This window comes from Macrosteles quadrilineatus, unplaced genomic scaffold (assembly GCF_028750875.1).
Source record: "Macrosteles quadrilineatus isolate MER2022 unplaced genomic scaffold, UCM_ALF_1.0 Scaffold_9__3_contigs__length_116548681, whole genome shotgun sequence".
Taxonomy (NCBI): domain Eukaryota; kingdom Metazoa; phylum Arthropoda; class Insecta; order Hemiptera; family Cicadellidae; genus Macrosteles; species Macrosteles quadrilineatus.
Genome location: NW_026542602.1, coordinates 28297962 through 28319516, shown reverse-complemented (window position 1 = coordinate 28319516; position 21555 = coordinate 28297962). Strand labels below are relative to the sequence as shown.

Here is a 21555-nt window from a genome sequence, read left to right as displayed (position 1 = left end):
AATATCTCAAGCTAGGATAAAGGTAGCATGGCTGTTGAGGATTCATTTGAAAGCTTAAACCAAGGAAGATGGAAGTGTCAAAAAGTTAGCCCTTCTCTGCCCCACAAGCCATCAAAGATCCAGTCATTTTCTAATGGAAGTAATACTACAAATGGAACATGGACTACATAGCATGGAGCATAGCTACATGGTATGGATGCTATAGTTCGGCCGCATAGAAAACAACCTGCGTGCTAATGCTAAACCAATGCTAGAGGAGGTCGCTTTCTAAGCGGCCGAACTATACTACATTGTTTCTACCCGCAACTAAGAAGGAGAGTATTTAGGAATGGTGCACAGCATAAGGAATGGTTAAAGGCCAGATTACAAAGGAAAACATCTTACTACACATTGAGTCTGCAGTAGAACAAGGGCAGCAATTGCTGCTATAGGCCCCTAGTTCAAATCAATTTTTAAAATTAACATCTTACTACATATTGAGTCTGCAGTAGAACAAAGAATAATACCACATAATTTTACAATTTTGTCCAAACCTAATTAAATTAATTATTAAGGAAATTGACAGGAAAGCAGGCTTACCTTTAAATAAGTCCATAGAGACACATAACACATCACAAAATTAAAAGTAGAAATTTTCGTGGTCACTGACCACTTTTTCAACCACTGGAGATCCTAATATAATGTACATTTATATTAAACTTGAAAAAGTGGTCAGTGACCACGAAAATTTCTACTTTTAATTTTGTGATGTGTTATGTGTCTCTATGGACTTATTTAAAGGTAAGCCTGCTTTCCTGTCAATTTCCTTAATAATTCCTGGCAAATGCCCTATCTTTTTATAAGATAATTAAATTAATTATTATTGTAAAGGTGGTTTCTTATAATATTAATTGAAAATGTTATGGCTGTCAAATATATTAAACATTTGATTTTCCAAATTAAATTTCTTCCAAAATTGTTGAACTTGTTTAGGAATCGTTCCTCTTGAAACAATAAGTATTATCTTAACATTTCTTGCTGAAATTCCATTGGCTGACTTTGGTTTCTCTGAGACAAATTGTTGGGTCAATAATAAGACTGTATTCTCTCCCCTTGTCAATAGCAATAATATCACTCCTTCTCACAGAGCCCTCTTCTTCTAAAGCTCTGACTTCTTCGTAGACCTCGTAACTTTTTTTGCGGAATTACCTACTAGTGAAAAACAATTTTTATAAAGCTGAAGAAAGGATTGGACGCTTGGTGATTCAAGAAGGCATAAAAGTGTTGTAGTACAGAAAAAATATGTTTCAAATTGAGCTGAAATTTTTATGGTGTATTTACAGTTATTGTTTGTTAAAATTTAGATGTAAAGGAGTTTTATACAGGGGTAACCCCCTTCTCCCAGAACATGATTGTTACTTGGCAGGGGTGTTGATTTCCCTTCACATCGTCACTGGCTACTATGTCATAGGGTGACAACTGGGTACCAGCTAGAATAGTACCAAATGAAGTAAAGAACATAGCGCTGGTGCCAGATTGGAATTAAATCACTTGAGAGGAACTTGTCGAGCCCTATAGCACAGAAAACATACTACTATATAACCAGTCTGTATGATCAAATCTGTCTCTTACCCTCAGTATACCTGGGACTGACCTGCTTGAACCCAAACTCTGTGACACCTTGTTTTACTAATTTAAAGAAAAATACTAATTTACCCTTCATCCTCAGTAAATTTGTATCAAAATAATAATTTCTAATATGTTATAAAAAATTTAATACGTACATAAGTAGACGTACCATTCCCATGTTAATATTGTCACCAGCTTTTTACTCAAAATTGCCGTAGTTGATGTGAGCCACTGACCTGAAATTACTAATTTCTGAGGAAAACACGTCAACTTTTTTACCAATTGAAACTACTGGAATGACTTATTGTGAACTACAGCAACTGTTATGAGCCATCACCTTGGTCAACTACGTAAAATAAGGTAGAAATATAATTTTAGACACTAGCGCAGAATGTGACTGGCCCACACAACTATGTTTTTTTTTAACGAAAAATTAGCTACAGCTAGTCCATATAAATGGGATGTCTACTTCTGTATCCAATTAGTCAATGATGAGATCATTGGTAGGCCTACTAAAGAAGGGAGAATTTAATTAAGAAACAATAGTATAGAGGTGAAAATAAATATAGAGGGAAGAAAAAATCTCTTCCCTACTGTTTGGTTTCTTAATTATTTTCACCCTTGTTTTAGTGCCTTTTTACAGACTTCTCAAATTTTTGATAACATTTTGGGAATTATGGATAAAAAAGTTAGTGAAGCTAGTTGGAGAGATAAATAACTAAGAAAGGGGATCATCATGATCGTTAGGCAGATCAGTTATTCAACTTGTAAAACAACAGATATAAGAAACCATAACATTGAAAATCGCTAAACATAATGGTCAGCCATTATGCTTAACACGTCTTTCAAGATAATAAGGCCTAACCTGTAGTTGCAATGATGGCATCGTCACTTTTTGCTCATTTAAAATTCAATAAATGTGTTAAAACAAGCAGCAGTTTACAAGAAAAGCTTACATAAATAGTTAATCATCAAGTTCAAAGAGTTTAAGATGCGTTCTATTTTCTCATTATTGCACAAAGACAATTGAAAACTGCATCATTATATGGTAGTTGGTTTTAAACTGTACTCCTTGTTCGTGGAAAACATATTTATTTTGTTGTTTGAACAAGTGGCATGTTTAAACTAATAAAATATATTGACAACATTTTCATGAAATAAAATGTGAAAGAGTGACAATAGCTGCAGTTGACAAATCTGGAGATGGTAAGTTCATTTTCTATGAATTATCTGCCGTTATAAGCTTATCTTGGTCAAAATCTGCTGTTAATTGGCTGAGTAAATTTATCTATGCTAACTTTTAACGTGAAACGAAAACCGTTTAACCACAGTTTGGCTAATAGTAACAACTAAAAAAAATTTTTTGGAATAGAAAACTTCTGATGGTTTTTTGAGGATACCGGTTTTTGGTTTTATTCGGTCCTACATATTTCGGAAGAAAAATAATGTAATAAACAGACCTCTCCACCTCACTTCAGGGAGACTCTACAATCTCAATTTGGAGTCATACACTAAGGTGATTCATAAAAAAGACAAAGTCTACTGAAGTGAAATGGATTTTCAATTTCTGCATTAAAGCTGTTGACAGTTTTAGATAAAAAATATAACTTAGTTTTTTAAACCACCGACAAATGTGCTGCAATAAAAAATTTTAATATTCCTAAAAGAACAAGTTAATGAATAAGTTTGATAGAGTATGTTAAAAACCTACTAAATACTACATATATCAGGGGTTTTAGATTGAGATTTTTTTTCACTTTACATATAAATACACAGAAAAATCTGTCAATGCACAAAGATGTACATTTATATTATTTTATGCTTCAATCATTGGTGTTTCAGATACTTGAGATGGAGCAATCTATTTTCATCAAGCTTTTTCCCATAATTTTCCAGTGTGGCACTTTTATCAATATCAAAACTGGAAAATTGAATTTTAAACTACTCATCTGCAGATTTGTAACAAATATCTTGATTTTGTCATCAACTATTTACTGTTCAAGTAGTTTCAATCAGGGAATGATTTTTAGATCTCACGATCTTTTCCCAGCCTTGATGTTTATTTTCATGGACGCAGTCCTTGTTAAAGATAGAAAAGGTCTATTTTCCTTACTGAAGTTCCTATCAGAACCGGTTGAGATTACTGAGCTAAAACCTCCCTATGCTAAAGTTTTGAGGGATTACAATAGAACTGTACAGCGTATTTCTCAGATAGCAGTCGGCATAATTGTTATTGGCTCTTTGATTTGGGCTTGCCTCCCTTTGCCCCATTTGGTTAAGCTGGACATCCAAGAAGTAGAAAAATCTGGTGAATGTTTCCATTTATCCTTCGGTTGGCTACCTGCATCATTTGTGACTGTATCGGCAGTCATAGTGACAGCCGTTATTTCTGGGATGATGTGCGTTTTAAACACCTTGTTGCTTTTTGCCTGGTCTCTTCAACTGGTGTTTATTGTACTCAAGTTGAAAGTCGAACTAAGGATAATCTGTATCGATATACAATTGTTGGATCAACGTAGGATGAAGATTGGTGAAGGGTTGGTAGAGTCAATTGGCACAATTCCTCAGTGTCTAACTTGTCTATCTAAAAATTCTTGCGAAATAAATCCTAAACTTCACATCAAATTTTTAGAACAGTATCAGATTTTTGACTCCAATCAATGCTGCCAAAAGACTTTAAATGACAGAGTGTATTTGTCTGTTCTGAGAAGCAGATTCAAAGAAGTTATCGATCGTCACAACAGAGTAATAAAGTAAGTTAATTCAAATTACCAGTACTTAAGTTTCCCAAGTTTTATGTTTTACTTTGTAATGTGAAAAAATCACATTTATAAAAAAATATATAAAATTGTAACTTGGTATGGATGAATAAATGTTTGAAATATATCCAAACAATAAATTGGTAAATTTCTCAAGTTGTCTTTTCATTATATTTAAAAAAAATTCTTGATGCTACTGTACCGAGATGGTGTTAGGTTATTACCTGCTCACAACAAGATAAAATAAACCTTTCTGGTATTTCTGTTTCTGTACTATCCAGATTAGTAAAACTGACCAATCAAACATTCAACCTCCTAGTGATGATGTTCTGTCAGCTGGCAGTACCAGTTGGAGCGCTTATCATTGCAAACACCGTAAGTTCTAATCAATCTAACTATTAAAACTAGGCCAACATGGTAGCAGAACCAGACCATGGTGATGGTTGAACTTGAAAACGTCCGATAAACCTTTTAGTTCATCTCTCCTCACAGCACTACTATGCTCCATAAGACAGACCTTTTAAGATTATACTTTTTCACTTAGGAGGTTTGAGGGCCATTTTGTATGGTCCCATTTCAAGTATTAAAGTGAGTTGATTAGAATTGGAAGTATGTAAAAATAACACACAAAAATGAAGAGAGAGTGAAACAGGACAGAACTTAAACGTTAAAAACATTTTTGCAAAAAAGTTATTGTTTATCTATTATATATTATAAATAATATAATATATTACATAACTTTGTCCGTCTTTAATTAAATTATAGTCCATGAATAACTTTCGGGTCAAAGACCGTAACTTAACGTGTCGCCATGCATTTATGTATTGATGAAGACTTTCATCAGATTTATGGACTAATTTGATGTGGAATTGAAAATGGGTCTTTAATCCGAAACTATTGTCTTTTCTAGACTATTATTTAAAGACTGAAGACGGACAAAGGTATGTAACCTATTATATTATTCGGGCCAACAGTTTTAATTGTAAACAGGACGGAAATTTGTCAGCAATAGAGTACGTTAACAGAGGTATCCACATAGCCGGAGTCTTTGATTTGTCTGCCCTCTACAACTTCTGTGGCCAAATCCTACTGAACGAGGTAATTTTAAAACTGTTCTTAGCAATCAGATACTGTAAAACGAAAGACTTAAATAAATCTAGCTTTGCCATAACATTGTAAAAAATGAGTCCATTTCCTTTTTTGTACCTAACTTTATTTTGAAAACAGTCTGAGCTTATACAACACCCTTTATCATTTTTTAATGGTTTTAATGGCTATTTGATGGTTTGAAAATCAAACTTAATTATACCATACATAGTTTTTTTTTTTAGTTTTGATATGGAAATGACTTTGGCATAAGGAGTTTGCTCAGTTTAAGAAATAAATTTGTAGTAATGGATTTCGCTTTTAACTCGTGTTTAACCTTTTTTCTGTACCTAATTTTTAGACAAATTACCAAGTGCTGTAACAATCATAGTAAGACTCATAAGATAGTAAGATTCATAGCCAGGAAACTTCTTCAAACTCGTTTCATCTATAAAGTGACTTAATTATTCAAAACTGAAAGTGATTATTACTTTATTTACCTGATGATTTCTTTTTGATTGTAGTCAGATAGATTGCGTGAGACGTTATACTGGTGTGACTGGATGAGTCAGCCACGAGAGATACAACGAGCCATCATTACGATGCAGACTGTTGCAAACAGACCTCTCCATCTCACTTCAGGGAGACTCTACAACCTCAGTTTGGAGTCATACACTAAGGTGATTCATAAAAAAGATAGTCTTATTACAATGAAATGGATATTCAATTTCTGCACTAGCTGTGTTGACAGTTTTAGATAAAAAATATCTCACGAGCTGCTGGGGTCATGTGATCTCACCAGCTCTTTCTATCTACTAACTTAGTTTAATCAAACTACTGACAAATTATTGTGCTGGAATAAAAAAATGTTTATATTCCTTATACTGTACACAAGCTTAATGTAAACCTAATGTTGAGATTGTAGCACAACGGATTGAGTTATCAAATAATTAAATAACTTACGTCATCAATCCATAAATTGCTGTGGAGTACGCGTTTCAACCATCAGGTCATCCTCAGCTCCACTGTCACTAGGTTGAATTTGCTTCTATGTTGCATTATAGCAACAGCGTCGATATATTAAATAAATAGTCCAAACATATTTTACATTTATCACACATACACGACACGTACGAAACATTTAGATAACAAATACTGTGTAACACCGTGCGCACGGCTGGACGGGCTCAGGTTTGCGGCTACACTGACTTGGTGGTCGGTATCCTACACTGAACTTTGGACCATGACGACATCTTCAGCTGGTTATCATTCTTTTATTGTCCATCAGCCTAATAATGGTGCCATACACTGGATTCGAATCAGAATGTATTTTTTCATTTAAGATGTTTTGATTTTGCTTAAAACCCTTGTATATATTCATTTCTTCTAATCTGTCTAGCCGCTGTCCCTTTTTTACCTTTGCTATAATTTCTAAATTATTGTTTATATTTGTGTATTTATGCCCCTCTATATTTAAGTGTTCCGCATATTTTGATTTTGTACTCTGTTTTGCTCCCGTTCCTGTCCCATTATTTACTACTTCTTTGACGTGTTCTTTAAATCTTAAATCAAAAGTTCTGCCTGTTTGTCCGATATAAAATGCGTCACAGTTATCACAATTGAGCCTGTATACACCTGAATTCTTGTATTTATTCTCTCCAATGGATTTATTTGCATTCCCCAATAATCTCTGTAAATTGTTCTCTGATTTAAAAGATACGGTGACATTTTGTTTTTTGAATGTTTTCCCGATAATATGCTCCGTTTTCTTTGAGTATCTAACAGACACATATTTTTTGTTTCTATCTAATTGGGATGAGTTTGAAGATGTTTGTTTAGCCATATGCCTATTGTAAAGTTTGTCAATTATAGACGGGTCATAACCATTCTGTTGTGCTATATATTTTATTGTGTTCAATTCATTGTTTCTGTCAGGGGTGCTCATCGGTATATTAATTAATCTGTGCAACATGGAGTTAAAAGCTGAAAGTTTGTGTGCAGTAGGATGATAAGATGTTTCATGAATTATCTGATCTGATTGGGTGGGTTTCCTGTATATTCTGAAGAGGTGTTTATTATCGACATTAGATATGGATAAATCTAAATAGTTAATACTGCCATTGGATTCAGTTTCAGATGAAAAGGTTATGTTGTTGTGCAAGGAATTTAAATAGTTTTGAAAGATAGCCGTTTGTCTCTTATTGCCTCTGTACAAGCACAACACATCATCAACATATCTCCACCAATAGATTATTTTATTGTCATACACAAATATAAGCAATAATTTAGAAATTATAGCAAAGGTAAAAAAGGGACAGCGGCTAGACAGATTAGAAGAAATGAATATATACAAGGGTTTTAAGCAAAATCAAAACATATTAAATGAAAAAATACATTCTGATTCGAATCCAGTGTATGACACCATTATTAGGCTGATGGACAATAAAAGAATGATAACCAGCTGAAGATGTCGTCATGGTCCAAAGTTCAGTGTAGGATACCGACCACCAAGTCAGTGTAGCCGCAAACCTGAGCCCGTCCAGCCGTGCGCACTGTGTTACACAGTATTTGTTATCTAAATGTTTCGTACGTGTCGTGTATGTGTGATAAATGTAAAATATGTTTGGACTATTTATTTAATATATCGACGCTGTTGCTATAATGCAACATAGAAGCAAATTCAACCTAGTGACAGTGGAGCTGAGGATGACCTGATGGTTGAAACGCGTACTCCACAGCAATTTATGGATTGATGACGTAAGTTATTTAATTATTTAATGTAAACCGTAGCACCTGTTAAGTCCCTATCAACTATCACAGAGTAAAAACCAACAGAGAAGAGAACAGTACATTTAATAGTAGCACACTCTACAAGAGGGTAATTCAATTACTGTACATTCATTTTGAGTGAAAACTGCATTGAAACAGCTGGTTCATGCATACTGTACGATCTATGAAATGCATTATTGCTTGATATAGTTAACTATTTGTTTGATAGTAAATTGATGTGAATCAACTCATCCAAATGAAAAAAGTGATGAAAACATTTTGTAAATTGTAAATGAAAGCAGATTAACCCAACACAGATCCCATTTCAAATTAAATATTCCATCTGCCTTCTTGTTTTGTTTCTATGATTTTCTTTTTAGTTATATATATGAGTTAAAAAATAAATTTTTATCATCACAACCATACTGAATAGTTAAATTTACAAGAATCTGTCACATGACCAGACCACGGTTTGCATGTAATGCGCTATTGGCCTGAGTGATGATTGCGCCCCTCTCTACCTACTTTGTGGGAGAAATTTTCTCTAGGCCCCTAACAAACCTAAAACCTCTTGCGCCCCTGAACCTTGGCCTATTGGGCCCATTTATTATAGCTGCCCTGGATGCTGCCTATGACTGCATGTTTGTACTTGTCTGGTTCTTAGTTTATTGTTTGCTACTCTCTTTTACATACTTGGTACTCCTTACAGGTGCTGAGTGCTGTTTATAGCTACACCAATGTTCTACAATCACTTAGAAGTTGAATAATATGCTACAACAGTACACATGGTCACTTGCACTCTAGTAGAAGTATGTATCATCTTCATCAACTTATGTTTTAACCAGTCAGAAAAATAAATGTTGAGATGACATGTTTTGCGTTACATTATTTAATGTGTTTATTACTATATAACCTTGTAATAAGTTATAGGCACTATGAGATATAAATTGCTGACTTACAATATTTTCTAAATTAAAAAATCAAAGTGGATTTAATCAATAGTAAATGGAAAATATAATGTTATGCTCTATAAAAACCAAAAACATTCAAAAAACTCCTCATGAAATTGTCAACAGAAAACTAAGTTTTTACAATCAGTTGATACTCCGCAACACAAGTTGAAGACCAATTTTGTCAGCACATGAAAGACGTTAGATTTAAAAGTAGTTAAAATCCATTGTTGTAGCCCCGAAACTTATTTAGAATAGAATAAGGTGAAGGTTATTACCTCGTCTGTAGTTTCCAAAATTAAAACATCTTAAAAAACAGGATTTGAACAATTACATCCTGAACAAAAAATCCCAGTTCCAGTCAAATTATATTTTTAACGCCTTGCTCCAAAATAAAAACAACGTATCTACATCAGCTGACCACCGCACTCTGATAAGGAAGACAAAGGAGCAGATAATTCTACTGGAACCTCCTCGCAGTCTGTTCCTGCTCGTGGTCGCGGCAATGTTGTACAAATCGGTAGGCCTACTTTAAATGTATTTTATTTGTCCGTATGTGTCTTCGTGTACGTTTCATCAAGTGTATGTGAACTAAATGTCTACCTGACGAAGCAAGCTACAATAAGTGGATTTTGGTTGTTTGTTGTTGTTTGTTTGAGCATAGCTTTGGCGAGCTATTGACATTGAAGACGACACAAGACACTTGAAAAAGACACGAGGTTTTGGATTCCTGTTATACCAGAAGAGTTAAATCTCATACAGGACACAAGTTAACATGTGATGAAAAAACGCTCCCGGTCGCGTTTATTTTTCTGTCGCCGGTGGTCACGAGTCGCTAAGTGTGGCCGCGTCCATTTAGTTTAATGCTACGCACTTTCATTCATTGTCGCCGCGACTTTGTTAGCCTTAGGAACTGACTTGCCACTGGATCTATCTTCACCATCTTGTGCTTTTAGAAGTGATATTTTTGCTTTGGACCTTGTAACATTCCTTTACTTACATTTTGTTGATTTCTAAGAGTTTTCGGCACCTATGTTCAAAATGAATAGGTAGTTAAAGTTCTTGGATAATAAAATAACTCTTTGATAAACGTAAACAAAAATTATATTTTATTTAACCATATGACATTTTTAATTGTTAATCATTAATAGCAAGTATTAGTCAAAATAAAACATGTGACTAAAACAGTAAAAAGTAAAAACATAATATAGCTATTTACGTTACAAGTGTAGTGTAGTAAGACATCACGCAGGTGAGTGTTGTGCAACAAGCGGAATTGAGATGCATAATTCACCTAAGCGATGTAAACACGCTCTTGCGTAACCTATAACGTACAATATTTTACCTGACCCGACAATATACAGGGCGTTACGTAAAATATTTTTCATTATCCGTTTCACTCACAAAAGCTAGGTTAGGAAAATACTTTAAAGCATAACAATAACATAAGCACCCAGCTGATTTCTAGCGTTGAACGTAGTTGGCTCCATAGAGGTATATATTTATTAAGTTGAGCACTCGATGCTATTTGAATGGGTTTCTTTACTTCACCGAGTGAGTTTTTGAAACTTTACTTCACCAAGTGAAGTAAAGAAGTTGTTTACATCACGCTTGGGATAGAGAAAATTAACGTGGCGGTTTGGGTAAAATCTATAACAACATGATAGCTGTTATTACCACATGGATACGGTAGTGACTCATTTTGAGACTTATTTGACTGCCCGAGAATATAAGGGTGTATCAGATATCTCAAGCGTTAGTTACCCTACTCGTAGCTTCGATTTGGAGGATCCTACTGTATCTATAAGCTGAGGTGGTGAATAGAATAATGAAAATGCCCCCGCCACAGCAAACCTACAGATTGAGTGAATTTCCATATACCAGGCTGGATTTCTACTAAAATATTCCCTTAAAAGTTCCAGATTTATATCCTGTTTAGAAAACATTAATTTTAACGAGTAACATACTTGGGTTTGCTGCTACGTGTGTTTGAGGTGTGTTTTTTTTTTTATTGACATGTTGAAATAAAGTATGAAATAAACAAAATTGTCAAATTTGATTTAAAAATATATCCATAGACTAGCAAACTTTAACAGTTAACTTATTCTCCATGAGAATAACAAAAATTAAAATATTTTTTAATTATCTTCGTAATCGTTAGGCATACACTTCAATATACTAAATTATTTCTTTTTTTCCCTCTACAAAATGATTCGGAAGAAATCGTAAAATTTTATGTTTTAGAGTCAGAAATGGGAAAACCAATTTTTACCAAAAAAAAACCCTACCATAAACCCTCGTTCCCATAGTCCGATTATGCTGGTTCATGAACTTGTTTGAATAAACTTAGGTTTACACGTTTGTACCAAATTTCATCAAAATCAGAACATTTTTGCTCGAGTTATCGTGCTAACGGACACACACATATATGCTTAGGAGTTTTTAGGAAACTAATTGAGAAATATAATTTACCTTGTAACAATTCAGTTTAATCCACCTGATCATTCAATGAAACCAAAATAATGTTCACTACTTTTCACTTTATTAAAACCTTGTGCACCCATCTTGGCTCTCTTCAGTCTGCAGTTCAGCTAAAGCCTGCTGTATCTCCTGACAGTCGGGGGTCAGCTTGAGTGCAGCATGGAATTCCCCTGCAGCCTCTGAGTGCAGACCGAGCGCTGCGAGTGCAGATCCTCGACACTGCAGACACTTGGCTCTAGACGCTGCGTTGGCTGGCACTGGGGGAGTCAGCAGCTCGAGCGCCTACATTTGCAAAGTGCTCATTAAGTGGGGAAACTGCACAATCAATTCACCATTCTGTTTGTCGTTGTTAAGAGTTTCCAGTTGACTAACCTACTGATCTGTAGAATGCCAAAGGTCTTTTAATTCGAGCAACTGGCATATCACAGCATTCTTATACTATGTTGCACAATTTGTATGTGGTATACCATAGATTACCTTACTTTGTAAACTTATGCTTTGACTAATCCCACAAGACATTTGGTGTCATTTAAGAAACGTTGCACTACATGATTGATATGTCAAACATTTACACGTTTTTTACTGGCAGCCTACTAAAGTTTCTCCTTTAAGGTATGAAAGAAATCTTCAAATCTCATTCCTCACGACTACCCCATTTCCCTACCATCATTAACAATCAATTGTTGTGATTAGCTAAAAGGGAGCAGTAAAACAATAAGCTGCATCTGTTTATGTCAGAAAATGTCTTTTAAAACTGTGTGAATTTTAAAATTTGTTCTCTGAAGAGATAAGCCCTGGATCACCCATTCACTGCGTTCCATGTCAAATCGAATCCTGATTGTAATCAACAAGGCTCAACATAGTTTCCAGAGAAAAAAAACCAATAGACCTAACGAATCGGTAACGTTTTACTTATCAGCTATCCAAAAAATTGTTTTTAAACACTCAGTACCTTAGAAGAGTCTATCACAGCCTTGTTGAAGTTGCCAAGTTTCAAATGAGCGTTTGCTCGTCCAGCGTAGATCTCGTACATGTGACTGTTGAGTGTAAGAGCGTGAGAGTACGCACTTACGGCTCCTAGGTAGTTGCCTACATCGTAGAAACTCCTAGTGGAAACCATGATAAAGCGTTAATACCATGTGTGATGATATTTATTTACTTCAGTGGTTTAGTGATTTGTTACTTTCATCTGATAAGTCTTTATTGCTTTAGTGATGAACTTTGAGGCAAAACTAAAAAATCCAATTCTCAGAGTTTCTATACACTTTTTAACCCAAACAATTGACACCAATCTAAGTAAACGTAAATAAAGTTAAAAAATAATGCAATTTGAAAAAAAATTGTATTTTATTTTTGGAAATTTAAGTTTAAAAATTGTTATAACTTTACTAATGCAAAAAAAATATTTTTATTGTACTTGCAGTGGAGAAAGGTGAGATATATATCAGTTACTCATACTATGATAGTCGTTTTTATAAAAATGATAACTAGGCCTAGAGCAATAATGCAACTATGTAAAACTCTTCAATATCTAACCATTTAACACAAACAATCAAATGCAGTTGGCTCTGATTAAAAATCTATATATTAATTTGAAACTGTTTTTCTTTGTCATAGCTATTTTGAGAGAACGGCTGGGCGTAGAAACTCGGTAGGGGTGTCTAAAGAAAGGTCTTGGTCTGTAGATGAGCCATCAAAAGAGAAAAGTGGTAAATTCCCTCGGGGCTCTGCCCCAGTGGCCTTTAAAGCCCCATCCCATGTTATTCTTATGGAGGAAAACGGGGTTTTTGTCACAGCTAATTTGAGAGAACGGCTGGGTGTAGAAACTTGGTAGGGGTGTCTAAAGAAAGGTATTGGTCTGTAGGTGAGCCCTCAAAAGAGAAACGAGGTAAATTTCCTTGCGGCTCTGCCCCAGAGGCCTTTAAAGTTCACTCAGCAATTGTTTACATTATGACCATATGGATAATTTTACACTACTTTTAATGAACCAGCTGTTGATATTACAATTGTATTCAAAGGTCTACTGAAACTGTCAAAATTAAATGTTTACATTATTATTTATGATTTAAAATTGATTCTCCACTGCATGGCAAGTTTTTTGTAGTTTCAAAAAAATGATGAATTTATGATACGTTTTAAATGTTTTGTTCAAAAATCTATGCTTTATTGCTCTTAGAAAATTTTAAATTATGAAATAAGTGTGACATATTATTTTAAAAGGAACATATAATTATTCCTTATCGGGTTAGCTTATATATATTGTAAGGTTGGCACTTGCCTTTTTTTCCTACTTTCAATCACCATTTATTTTTGAATTCAAGAAAGAACAACAGAAATTCATTTATTGGTATAAAGGTTTTCGATAATCGGGTTGAAAATTGTGTCATAGATGAGTAACTTACGTTGAGGATGAGAGCTGTGTTCAAGTTTTGGAATAGACTAACTACGGAGTATGTCTTATCTATGGTTTTGGTGAAGTAGTTGAACTAATGTCAATTCAGGTATTTTAAAAAAAATGTGTAGGCCTACAGGGTTTTTACTATGATGTACACATGTAGCTAGGTCGAACAACACATCTAAACCTCACTACATACAAAACATTCGGAAACAAAACAGTGTCATCACATCTCATCGCATTTGCATACTTTGTTACCAAGGCTGGATTAGGTTATGGATTTGGTTCCGCAAATGTCCAAGATTTGTGATCAAATTTCCTACAATTATGGTTCATTCCATCCACGAAAAACATGCATAGCTTTATGTGGTCGATATGGCCAGGCAAAACTACCCCATAAGTTAATGAATTAGCAAGTAAGAACAGGATGATTAAATACATGGGTCGATGTGGCAAGAGAAGGAATTAAAATTGCTTAGATCGAAGTAAGAATGTTACTGATATCTGGATAGTCAGATATTTTTATCTAATACAAAAAAAAACTCATTTAAATGCTGATGAAATTCTATATTTTTATGACCAAAGATGAAGATTTACTTATAAATCTGGATACAATCTGAATGATTTTTCTAAAGCAGGTGGAATTAGTTTTTTTTTTTCAATATCTAACCATTTAACACAAACAATCAAATGCAGTTGGCTCTGATAAAAATAATAAGTTATTTGTGACACCCCATTACAGATTTAAATTAAAAAACTATTTAAGGTTACTGTAATTAAAATATGTTTTAATTGTATTTATACTCTTAAAGTTGATTTCTTACTGTGCCTTGTCACAAAGCCAAAGTGGATCTCGTTCCTCAGGTAGCAGATCTTCTGCCACGAACCCTGTCCTGCGTCTAGCCTCTGCTTGTTTGCTCAACCACTGGACAAAAATAAATAGGTCAACTACAGTAAGTAGAGGCATAGACAAATAGAGTAAATATTTAATTCTTTTTGTCTATGGTAGAGGTTAACCAGTGAATTCATGTTTGTTACTTGTTGATTCCACTAATTTTACTAATAAAAGTTCACATTTCGTATAAGAAAATAGAAAGAAAGTTTTTATTAAATCACAATCTGTAAGTAAACATAAACAATTCAACAAGTAAACAAAATAATAATTTGAACACATGTTAGAAATAAAATGTAAATAAAACATATGTTAACACCTCCTCCATTTATTTACTAATTTAATCAGCTGGTCAACATGTCTTCTTAATATTCCTCCATCTTCTAGCTGAACTACATACATTACATGTCCTTGCTTTTTAGTTATAGCCCGAATACCAAAACTTAGACGCACTATTGACATATACCTGCGCTTGCACTTTATCTCCAACTTTGAATTTCCTTTTTATACCGACTTGGACTACCTTCTTCTGATATTTGTTCGGTTCTAATGTTGAAACAATTATTGTGAGGTTTGTTTGTACACTCCTTCCACGTGGTATGCTGATGTACCAGTTGAATTTGAGGATTGACTGAGTTGCATTAGAGGTCTTTGGATTTTATTTTGAAGCGTCTTACTATAAATTATAGTAACGGTACAGGACTCATAGGATCGTTAAGGCTCAATATAATCAATCTAGTCTTGCGAGCGACATTCTGAGTTGAATAATAATGATCTTAAATTAATTTAATAAGTAAAAGAACAATGAAAACTTCCACTCATACTTTTGGGTACGAGTGTGTTCAAAAGTTTAAAGCTAAAATAGTTACTAGTTCCCTAAACCCCTTGATTCCCCCCTTCCTGAAAAAATTTAGAACATATTTATTTAATTATAAACCTATGATAACTTATCGTTCGTTGACCAGGTCGCCTACACACTCAAACTCCAGGAGACAACTACTACTCTGTCTCTGCGCTTCCTACCCCTTCCCCAGTTCTCCAGTGATCAGCTGATCTTTACCGTCTGATGCGTCGCCGCTGTGACGCAAGCGTCACAATTTTGCAGTGTACCCTTTTCTCCCTCCATGGATTTTAACGCCTTCTTGACAGTCTGCACGTTTCTTTCAGCCTGGCCGTTTGAGTTTGGATGGTATGGTGCCGTTGTTCTGTGAATAATCCCACATTCGTTCATGAAGTTTTTGAACTCTTGAGAAACTAACTGTCTTCCATTATCTGAAACTAAGATGTGAGGAAACCCAAAAGTTGAGAAGATTTTCCGTAATTCTTGGACTGTCCATGTACTTGTAGTTGTTTTTGTATGCATCACCTCCACCCACTTACTAAAGGCATCCACTAATATCAGGTACTGTTGGCCATCTGTTGCCCCTAAAAAATCAATGTGCACCCTCTCCCATGGATTAGAAGGTGGTTCCGATGGATGGACAGTTTTTCTCGGGTTGTTGCATTTTTCAATGTATTGTCAACATTCAGCTACCATCTCTTCAATATCCTTGTCTATATTTATCCACCGGCAAAAACTGTGAGCTAAACCCTTCATTTTTATTTCTCCTAAATAAAACTGGATGGGTGGCGTCGTCCTGTAATCCAGCTAACTAGGAGGTTACGAATTGTGGATATTTATAGGCATGCACTGTAGATGCGATACTCCCTGGTGTGGATTAACGTCCGCACGATTGAGTACTACGACTATCCACAGAACTATCCTAAAAATTAGACCAATTTGTATATACCAAGGCAAAAATGTGGTTCAGATTTCACTATAAACTGTAGGTCCCTTAGTTGCCATTATAGTTGTATGGGCTATTAATTAACAGCTGTGTCCAAGGAATAAGTCAGCCTTAGTCACTAACAAGATTACAAGATCGCGCCACTCATACTTCTCCATACTCCATTCATACTTGGCTTAAAATACCTAATTAGTATGGTCACCATATTCATTGAAAACATATTAAATGAGCTACATGTAGTTCTCGAAGCACATTGATTGAGGTATCATGACTTTCCAGCCCTTCAGTACACAATCATCTTGAATGGACAGCTCGTTATCGTGAAATCCGTATTGTTCAACAGATTGTCCCGATTTTAAGGCCTGTATGTAGCACTGGACTCAAAACAGCATCGTTGAGAGTTTCCTTAGCCACCACGGTACTGTTGATATTGAGTGTTTGCAGTTGATTTATGTTGTACTTAAGAGGTCATCTACAGAATGTTCTTGTATGGATAGGGAATAAATGTGATATTGTTTAGGAGATATTTCATTGTAAATCCAATCAGGCAAATGGAAATTCGTTTAGTCTGCAGGTTTGCTGCGGCGGGGGTATTATTATTATTTATATAGATTAGTTTAAGTACAAACAAAATTTTAGCATAACTTACCTCTTGTTCTTCTGCAATTTTTGACTCACGGCAGGGTGTAGGAAAAACCCGAGGGGTAAATGAAACAGCGATTTCTGCTGGCTGTCTCGGTGCTGGGAGATAACTGGTTCTGCGCTCCGGCAAAATCTTCTCTTTGAATATACTCTTGTCTTCTTTTCCACCTTTACACAAGTTGATACACTTATACATTTGTAGTATTTAAATAATTTAATCAGGCTACCAATTAAATGATCAGCCAACAATACAAATAGCCTAATAAAACACTTCACAGGGCCAGTTCAACACATTTATCCTGTGAAGAGCTCAGCCTCCACAAAACTACTTAAATGTCCTTCTGAGAAGATGAATAGAGTAAGCCAGACCATTGTAAAACCTAGGACAATGTGCATGCGCAGCAGCCACATCAGGTGAGTCGAGTGAACCACCCGTTGTCGTGCCGCAGCCTTCTGACAAGAAAAATGGCATACTGCTACGGGACGGGATAGGGGGTAACGCCCCATGTGAGGTACCGTGGTTAGATGTTAAATCACTCTAAATATCAGTAATTATTATTTTTTGCTGGTTCAGTTGTTAACAATGTCTAATTTAGTTCCCAGTGTAGACATGTTCATATGAATATTTTGTTAATAAATAGTTCACGTTGTGTCCAGTCACTTGATCTGTTATTTCCATAGTAGAAATGGTTTAATTAATGTTAGTAATCATCAAAGCTGGCTCTTTGAGCCTGTGATTCGCGGTAAGCTGTGTCCTCTGATTAAATTCACGGGTTCAGCCATCGTTTCCCACATATGTCGTAACAGTAAATCAATCGACAAGTAATCACCAATTCGTAGCTTAATCACTGCATTCCTTTTCAGGCGAACAATAATTCACGTGCCCCCCCCCCCCCAGTAAAAACCTATACCTAAAATATGGTAGTCAGTGCCGGATTCCCCATAAGGCACTCTAAGGCCCTAAGCAAAACTGGGTTGCGTAATGCGTGCAGCGTTTCGTACTAAAACAATTTTCAGAAGGAAAAAAATAATTTTTATTTTCAAAAATTAATTATTTTTGAGAATTGCCGGCTACGACCATGATGTCCCATGATCGTGGGAGATTTTATAGCAATCGGGCCTTTTGCTTGGCACCCTACGCGACTGCTTATTTTGCTTACCCCTAAACTGGTCCTGACACTTCTTGTAAATGTATAAGGTGTATTAATTCTAAAATACCTATGTATCTAAATGGAGTAATTTAATTTGTTGTAAAAACAAAAAATATAGTCAAGGAAACAAGTAAGGATAATGTTCATTCTGTTTTGTAGACATATATACAAAGCGAAATAAGGATTTTAAATTGGCTGAAGAAGAGTATAAGATCTTTTAATAGCTTACCAGCCTTAAGATGTTTTTGTTTTTCTTCAGGAAGCTCTGTTATTTGAACTGCACTTTTTTTTATCCAACCCATCTGAGCTAGAGCTGAAGTTTTCTCGTATTCCCTCGTTTTCTCTATTAGTTCCCGTTCTTCAGTGTTCAAACGGATTTGTTCTTTAACTGCTTCTTTTTGGCGTTTATCCTTTGTAGCTAAAACATTTTGCAACATTTAAAGTAGTTAACAATTAATTATGATAAGTGTATTTATGCAACCAAAAAAAAATTATTTGGGACAGTTCCAAAAATAGCATAAAACATTTTTTTTTTACTTATTATTTTTTTTTTCTTTTAGCGGATTTCCCTTATAGGGAAGTAGCTATTATCGTAGGTGGCATGGTAAGACCTAGGCCTCTGGGACCGATTTACATTTTCATTTTGATGTCCCTAGAAGCCAAAAACACTATTCGTTCAAATTTATATAGGCCTACTGTATATACAAATCCGTGAATGTGATAACTTGAGTAATTTTTGTCCCATTTTCATGAAATTTTTATAAAATATCATTGCTGTCTATAGTTACTAGTTAGAAATGTAGTACGGTATTTTGTTTTTCATCCATTTGAAAATTTAAACTATCCTGTTATTTTCTATATACAATTTATTATACAGTATATTAATTAAAATGTGTGACTACTATTATGATACAAATTTAAAGGTTTACAGAAGTTATATTTTATTTTGTATGTCATATCACAGACAAGGGAAACAACCTCATATAATCTCCAATTTACAAAATATAAACTAACTGAAAAAAATGTGTTTAGTTTTGTGACTATCCTCATTTAAAAAGATAAAGAAAACATTTTTAGCCTACCTGCAATCTCTTTGCGGCGTTCCTCAGCCCTAGCCTGCGCTACTTCTATTGCTTCTTGTTTAACTTTGACTGCTTCTTGCCGTGATATGTCTGCAGCAATACATGGCCATGTTTCTGCTGTTTGCTTGACAAGACTAAATATTGCTTCCCCATTTGTAATGCTGCAACTGGATTCAGCCTCCACAATGGGTTTCCATAGGCAGATTTCAAACAAATGAGGAGGAGAGTGTATCTAGTGGTTATGAAACATATTTTAGTACATTTAGAGCTGAATACAACACAGCTTATTTATTATGCATTAAATAAGTGTTATACAGAGTAGTTTAATGAGTATTTAACTCTTATTGGGGCGTGTGATGTAGTTATGGCTATGGGTAGATGTGCTTTACTAGCATAGCGTAAATAAAAAAAAACCAAATTGTCTTAAACCATGGTTTAATTCCTCTCCCATTGCAAACGCAAAGCCAAGCCAACCCCCAGGTACTCTGCTAAGTATTGAATAGTTGGGTGGGTCAACATTTCAAATTTGCATATTTTCCTTCACTGAATGTAACTAAAACTAGTACAAATTTTCATAACTTGCCTTAACTTACCTTTAGATATCTATCAGCAGTAAATATATCAATATTTTTGAGACCTACTCCTTTTAATGGTACATGGATGAAAACTAGACTATCACTTTGATTCCAAGAAAAATTCTTGAGAACTATAGGCATTTTGACATTTGAGTCTTATCACCAATGAAAGGTAAAACACACATGTGAAGTTTGAATAACTTGGTTACTATGGTAACAGGCACACAGTGAATAGTGATCTAGTAGTAGTAGAGGAATTGATTTGTGTACCATAGGATGGTAGGTACTTGTTGTATCTCTATGTTTCAAATGCTATGCATTTAATAATTTAATCATCTGTTATTTTTTTAATGTGATTCAATTAATGTAAATAAACTAGTGACAAAATAAGGCTCATTTTTTAACTTACATTTATTTAACTATTTATTTCAATACAGTATATAAACTTACAATACACAACACAGTACTCTTTAGTATTTACTTTGACCAGGGGCATATGTTATACTGTACTAGTAGTATCATATAGGGGATGATTAACCTGGTCTAGTGGGAGTGGAAGTCCCGGGTCCAAATACTGCAATCACCAATGGATTTTATCTAAAGTGATAAGGCTGGAACTAAACTCATCCTCTATAGGCCTAGCATGAAGTTGCTTTCATTGTTTCTTGTTGCTAGATATATATATGTAATTCTTCTTTCACATTCATCATTTCTCCCTTTTGCCCATATTCTCATGCTGGTCTAGTGTTTAGAGCAGAGCGCGGGACACTTCGGTCCAAGAGGTCCCGGCCTCAAATCCCGCCAAATCACCAACACCAATGGATTTTATCTAAGTGATAATGCCGCAACCCCTAGGTCTAGTCTGGGTCGCTGTCAATGCGCCACCACGTCAAACCGCCACCTCGGTGTTTTGGTCAGAGGCGTCAACCCGCCACCACAAAAAAAACGAGGTGGTGGGTTGACGTGTACGTACAGGTCAACCCGCCACCTCGACAACAGGCCACCACGACAACCCACCACCACACAATTTTCCGAGGTGGCGGGTTGTCGTACACACTCAAGTCAATGAGCCACCACGACAACATGCCACCACGACAACCCGCCAACACCAGTTTTTATCAGAGGTGGTGGGTTGTCGTGAAGCTCCATGTTCGATTTTGGCAACCCGCCACCTCGTACGTAGGCGACAACGTGCCACCCTGTCAACCCGCCACCACTCTTTTACGAGGTGGCGGGTTGACGTGTACGCTCAGTGTTCGGTGCCGTCAACGCGCCACCTCGCTCATAGGCGACAACGTGCCACCTCGACAACCCACCATCTCGCGGTTGGATTTATCAATAAATAAATCTGTTGGATTTATATTCTGTAGCATTAAAT

At 35.3% G+C, this 21555-nt stretch overlaps 2 protein-coding genes across 2 annotated transcripts; one reads left to right on the top strand and one right to left on the bottom strand.

The window, feature by feature from the left end:
- Window positions 1–4678: 4678 nt before the first annotated feature.
- Window positions 4679–9079, top strand: LOC129004467 (uncharacterized). The gene is made up of 3 exons (XM_054433062.1): window positions 4679–4742; window positions 5978–6133; window positions 8932–9079. The coding sequence occupies exons 1-3, from the start codon at window positions 4689–4691 to the stop codon at window positions 8983–8985; spliced, it is 264 nt and encodes an 87-aa protein (XP_054289037.1). The 5' UTR covers window positions 4679–4688; the 3' UTR covers window positions 8986–9079.
- Window positions 9080–11639: 2560 nt separating this feature from the next.
- Window positions 11640–20348, bottom strand: LOC129004318 (dynein axonemal assembly factor 4-like). Its single transcript, XM_054432856.1, has 7 exons — window positions 20196–20348; window positions 19603–19834; window positions 18750–18938; window positions 17377–17537; window positions 14873–14973; window positions 12606–12759; window positions 11640–11935 (listed from the first exon to the last, which is right to left on the bottom strand). The coding sequence occupies exons 1-7, from the start codon at window positions 20316–20318 to the stop codon at window positions 11717–11719; spliced, it is 1179 nt and encodes a 392-aa protein (XP_054288831.1). The 5' UTR covers window positions 20319–20348; the 3' UTR covers window positions 11640–11716.
- Window positions 20349–21555: the final 1207 nt, after the last annotated feature.

Coding starts and splice junctions, on each gene's coding strand:
- LOC129004467 (XM_054433062.1), top strand. CDS start 4,689: ATGATGTTCTGTCAGCTGGCAGTACCAGTTGGAGCGCTTATCATTGCA. Junction 4,743..5,977: donor CGCTTATCATTGCAAACACC/GTAAGTTCTAAT, acceptor TTTTGATTGTAG/TCAGATAGATTGCGTGAGAC. Junction 6,134..8,931: donor GTTTGGAGTCATACACTAAG/GTGATTCATAAA, acceptor TACTCCTTACAG/GTGCTGAGTGCTGTTTATAG.
- LOC129004318 (XM_054432856.1), bottom strand. CDS start 20,318: ATGCCTATAGTTCTCAAGAATTTTTCTTGGAATCAAAGTGATAGTCTA. Junction 19,835..20,195: donor CTGCTGATAGATATCTAAAG/GTAAGTTAAGGC, acceptor CATAACCACTAG/ATACACTCTCCTCCTCATTT. Junction 18,939..19,602: donor ACGCCGCAAAGAGATTGCAG/GTAGGCTAAAAA, acceptor AAAATGTTTTAG/CTACAAAGGATAAACGCCAA.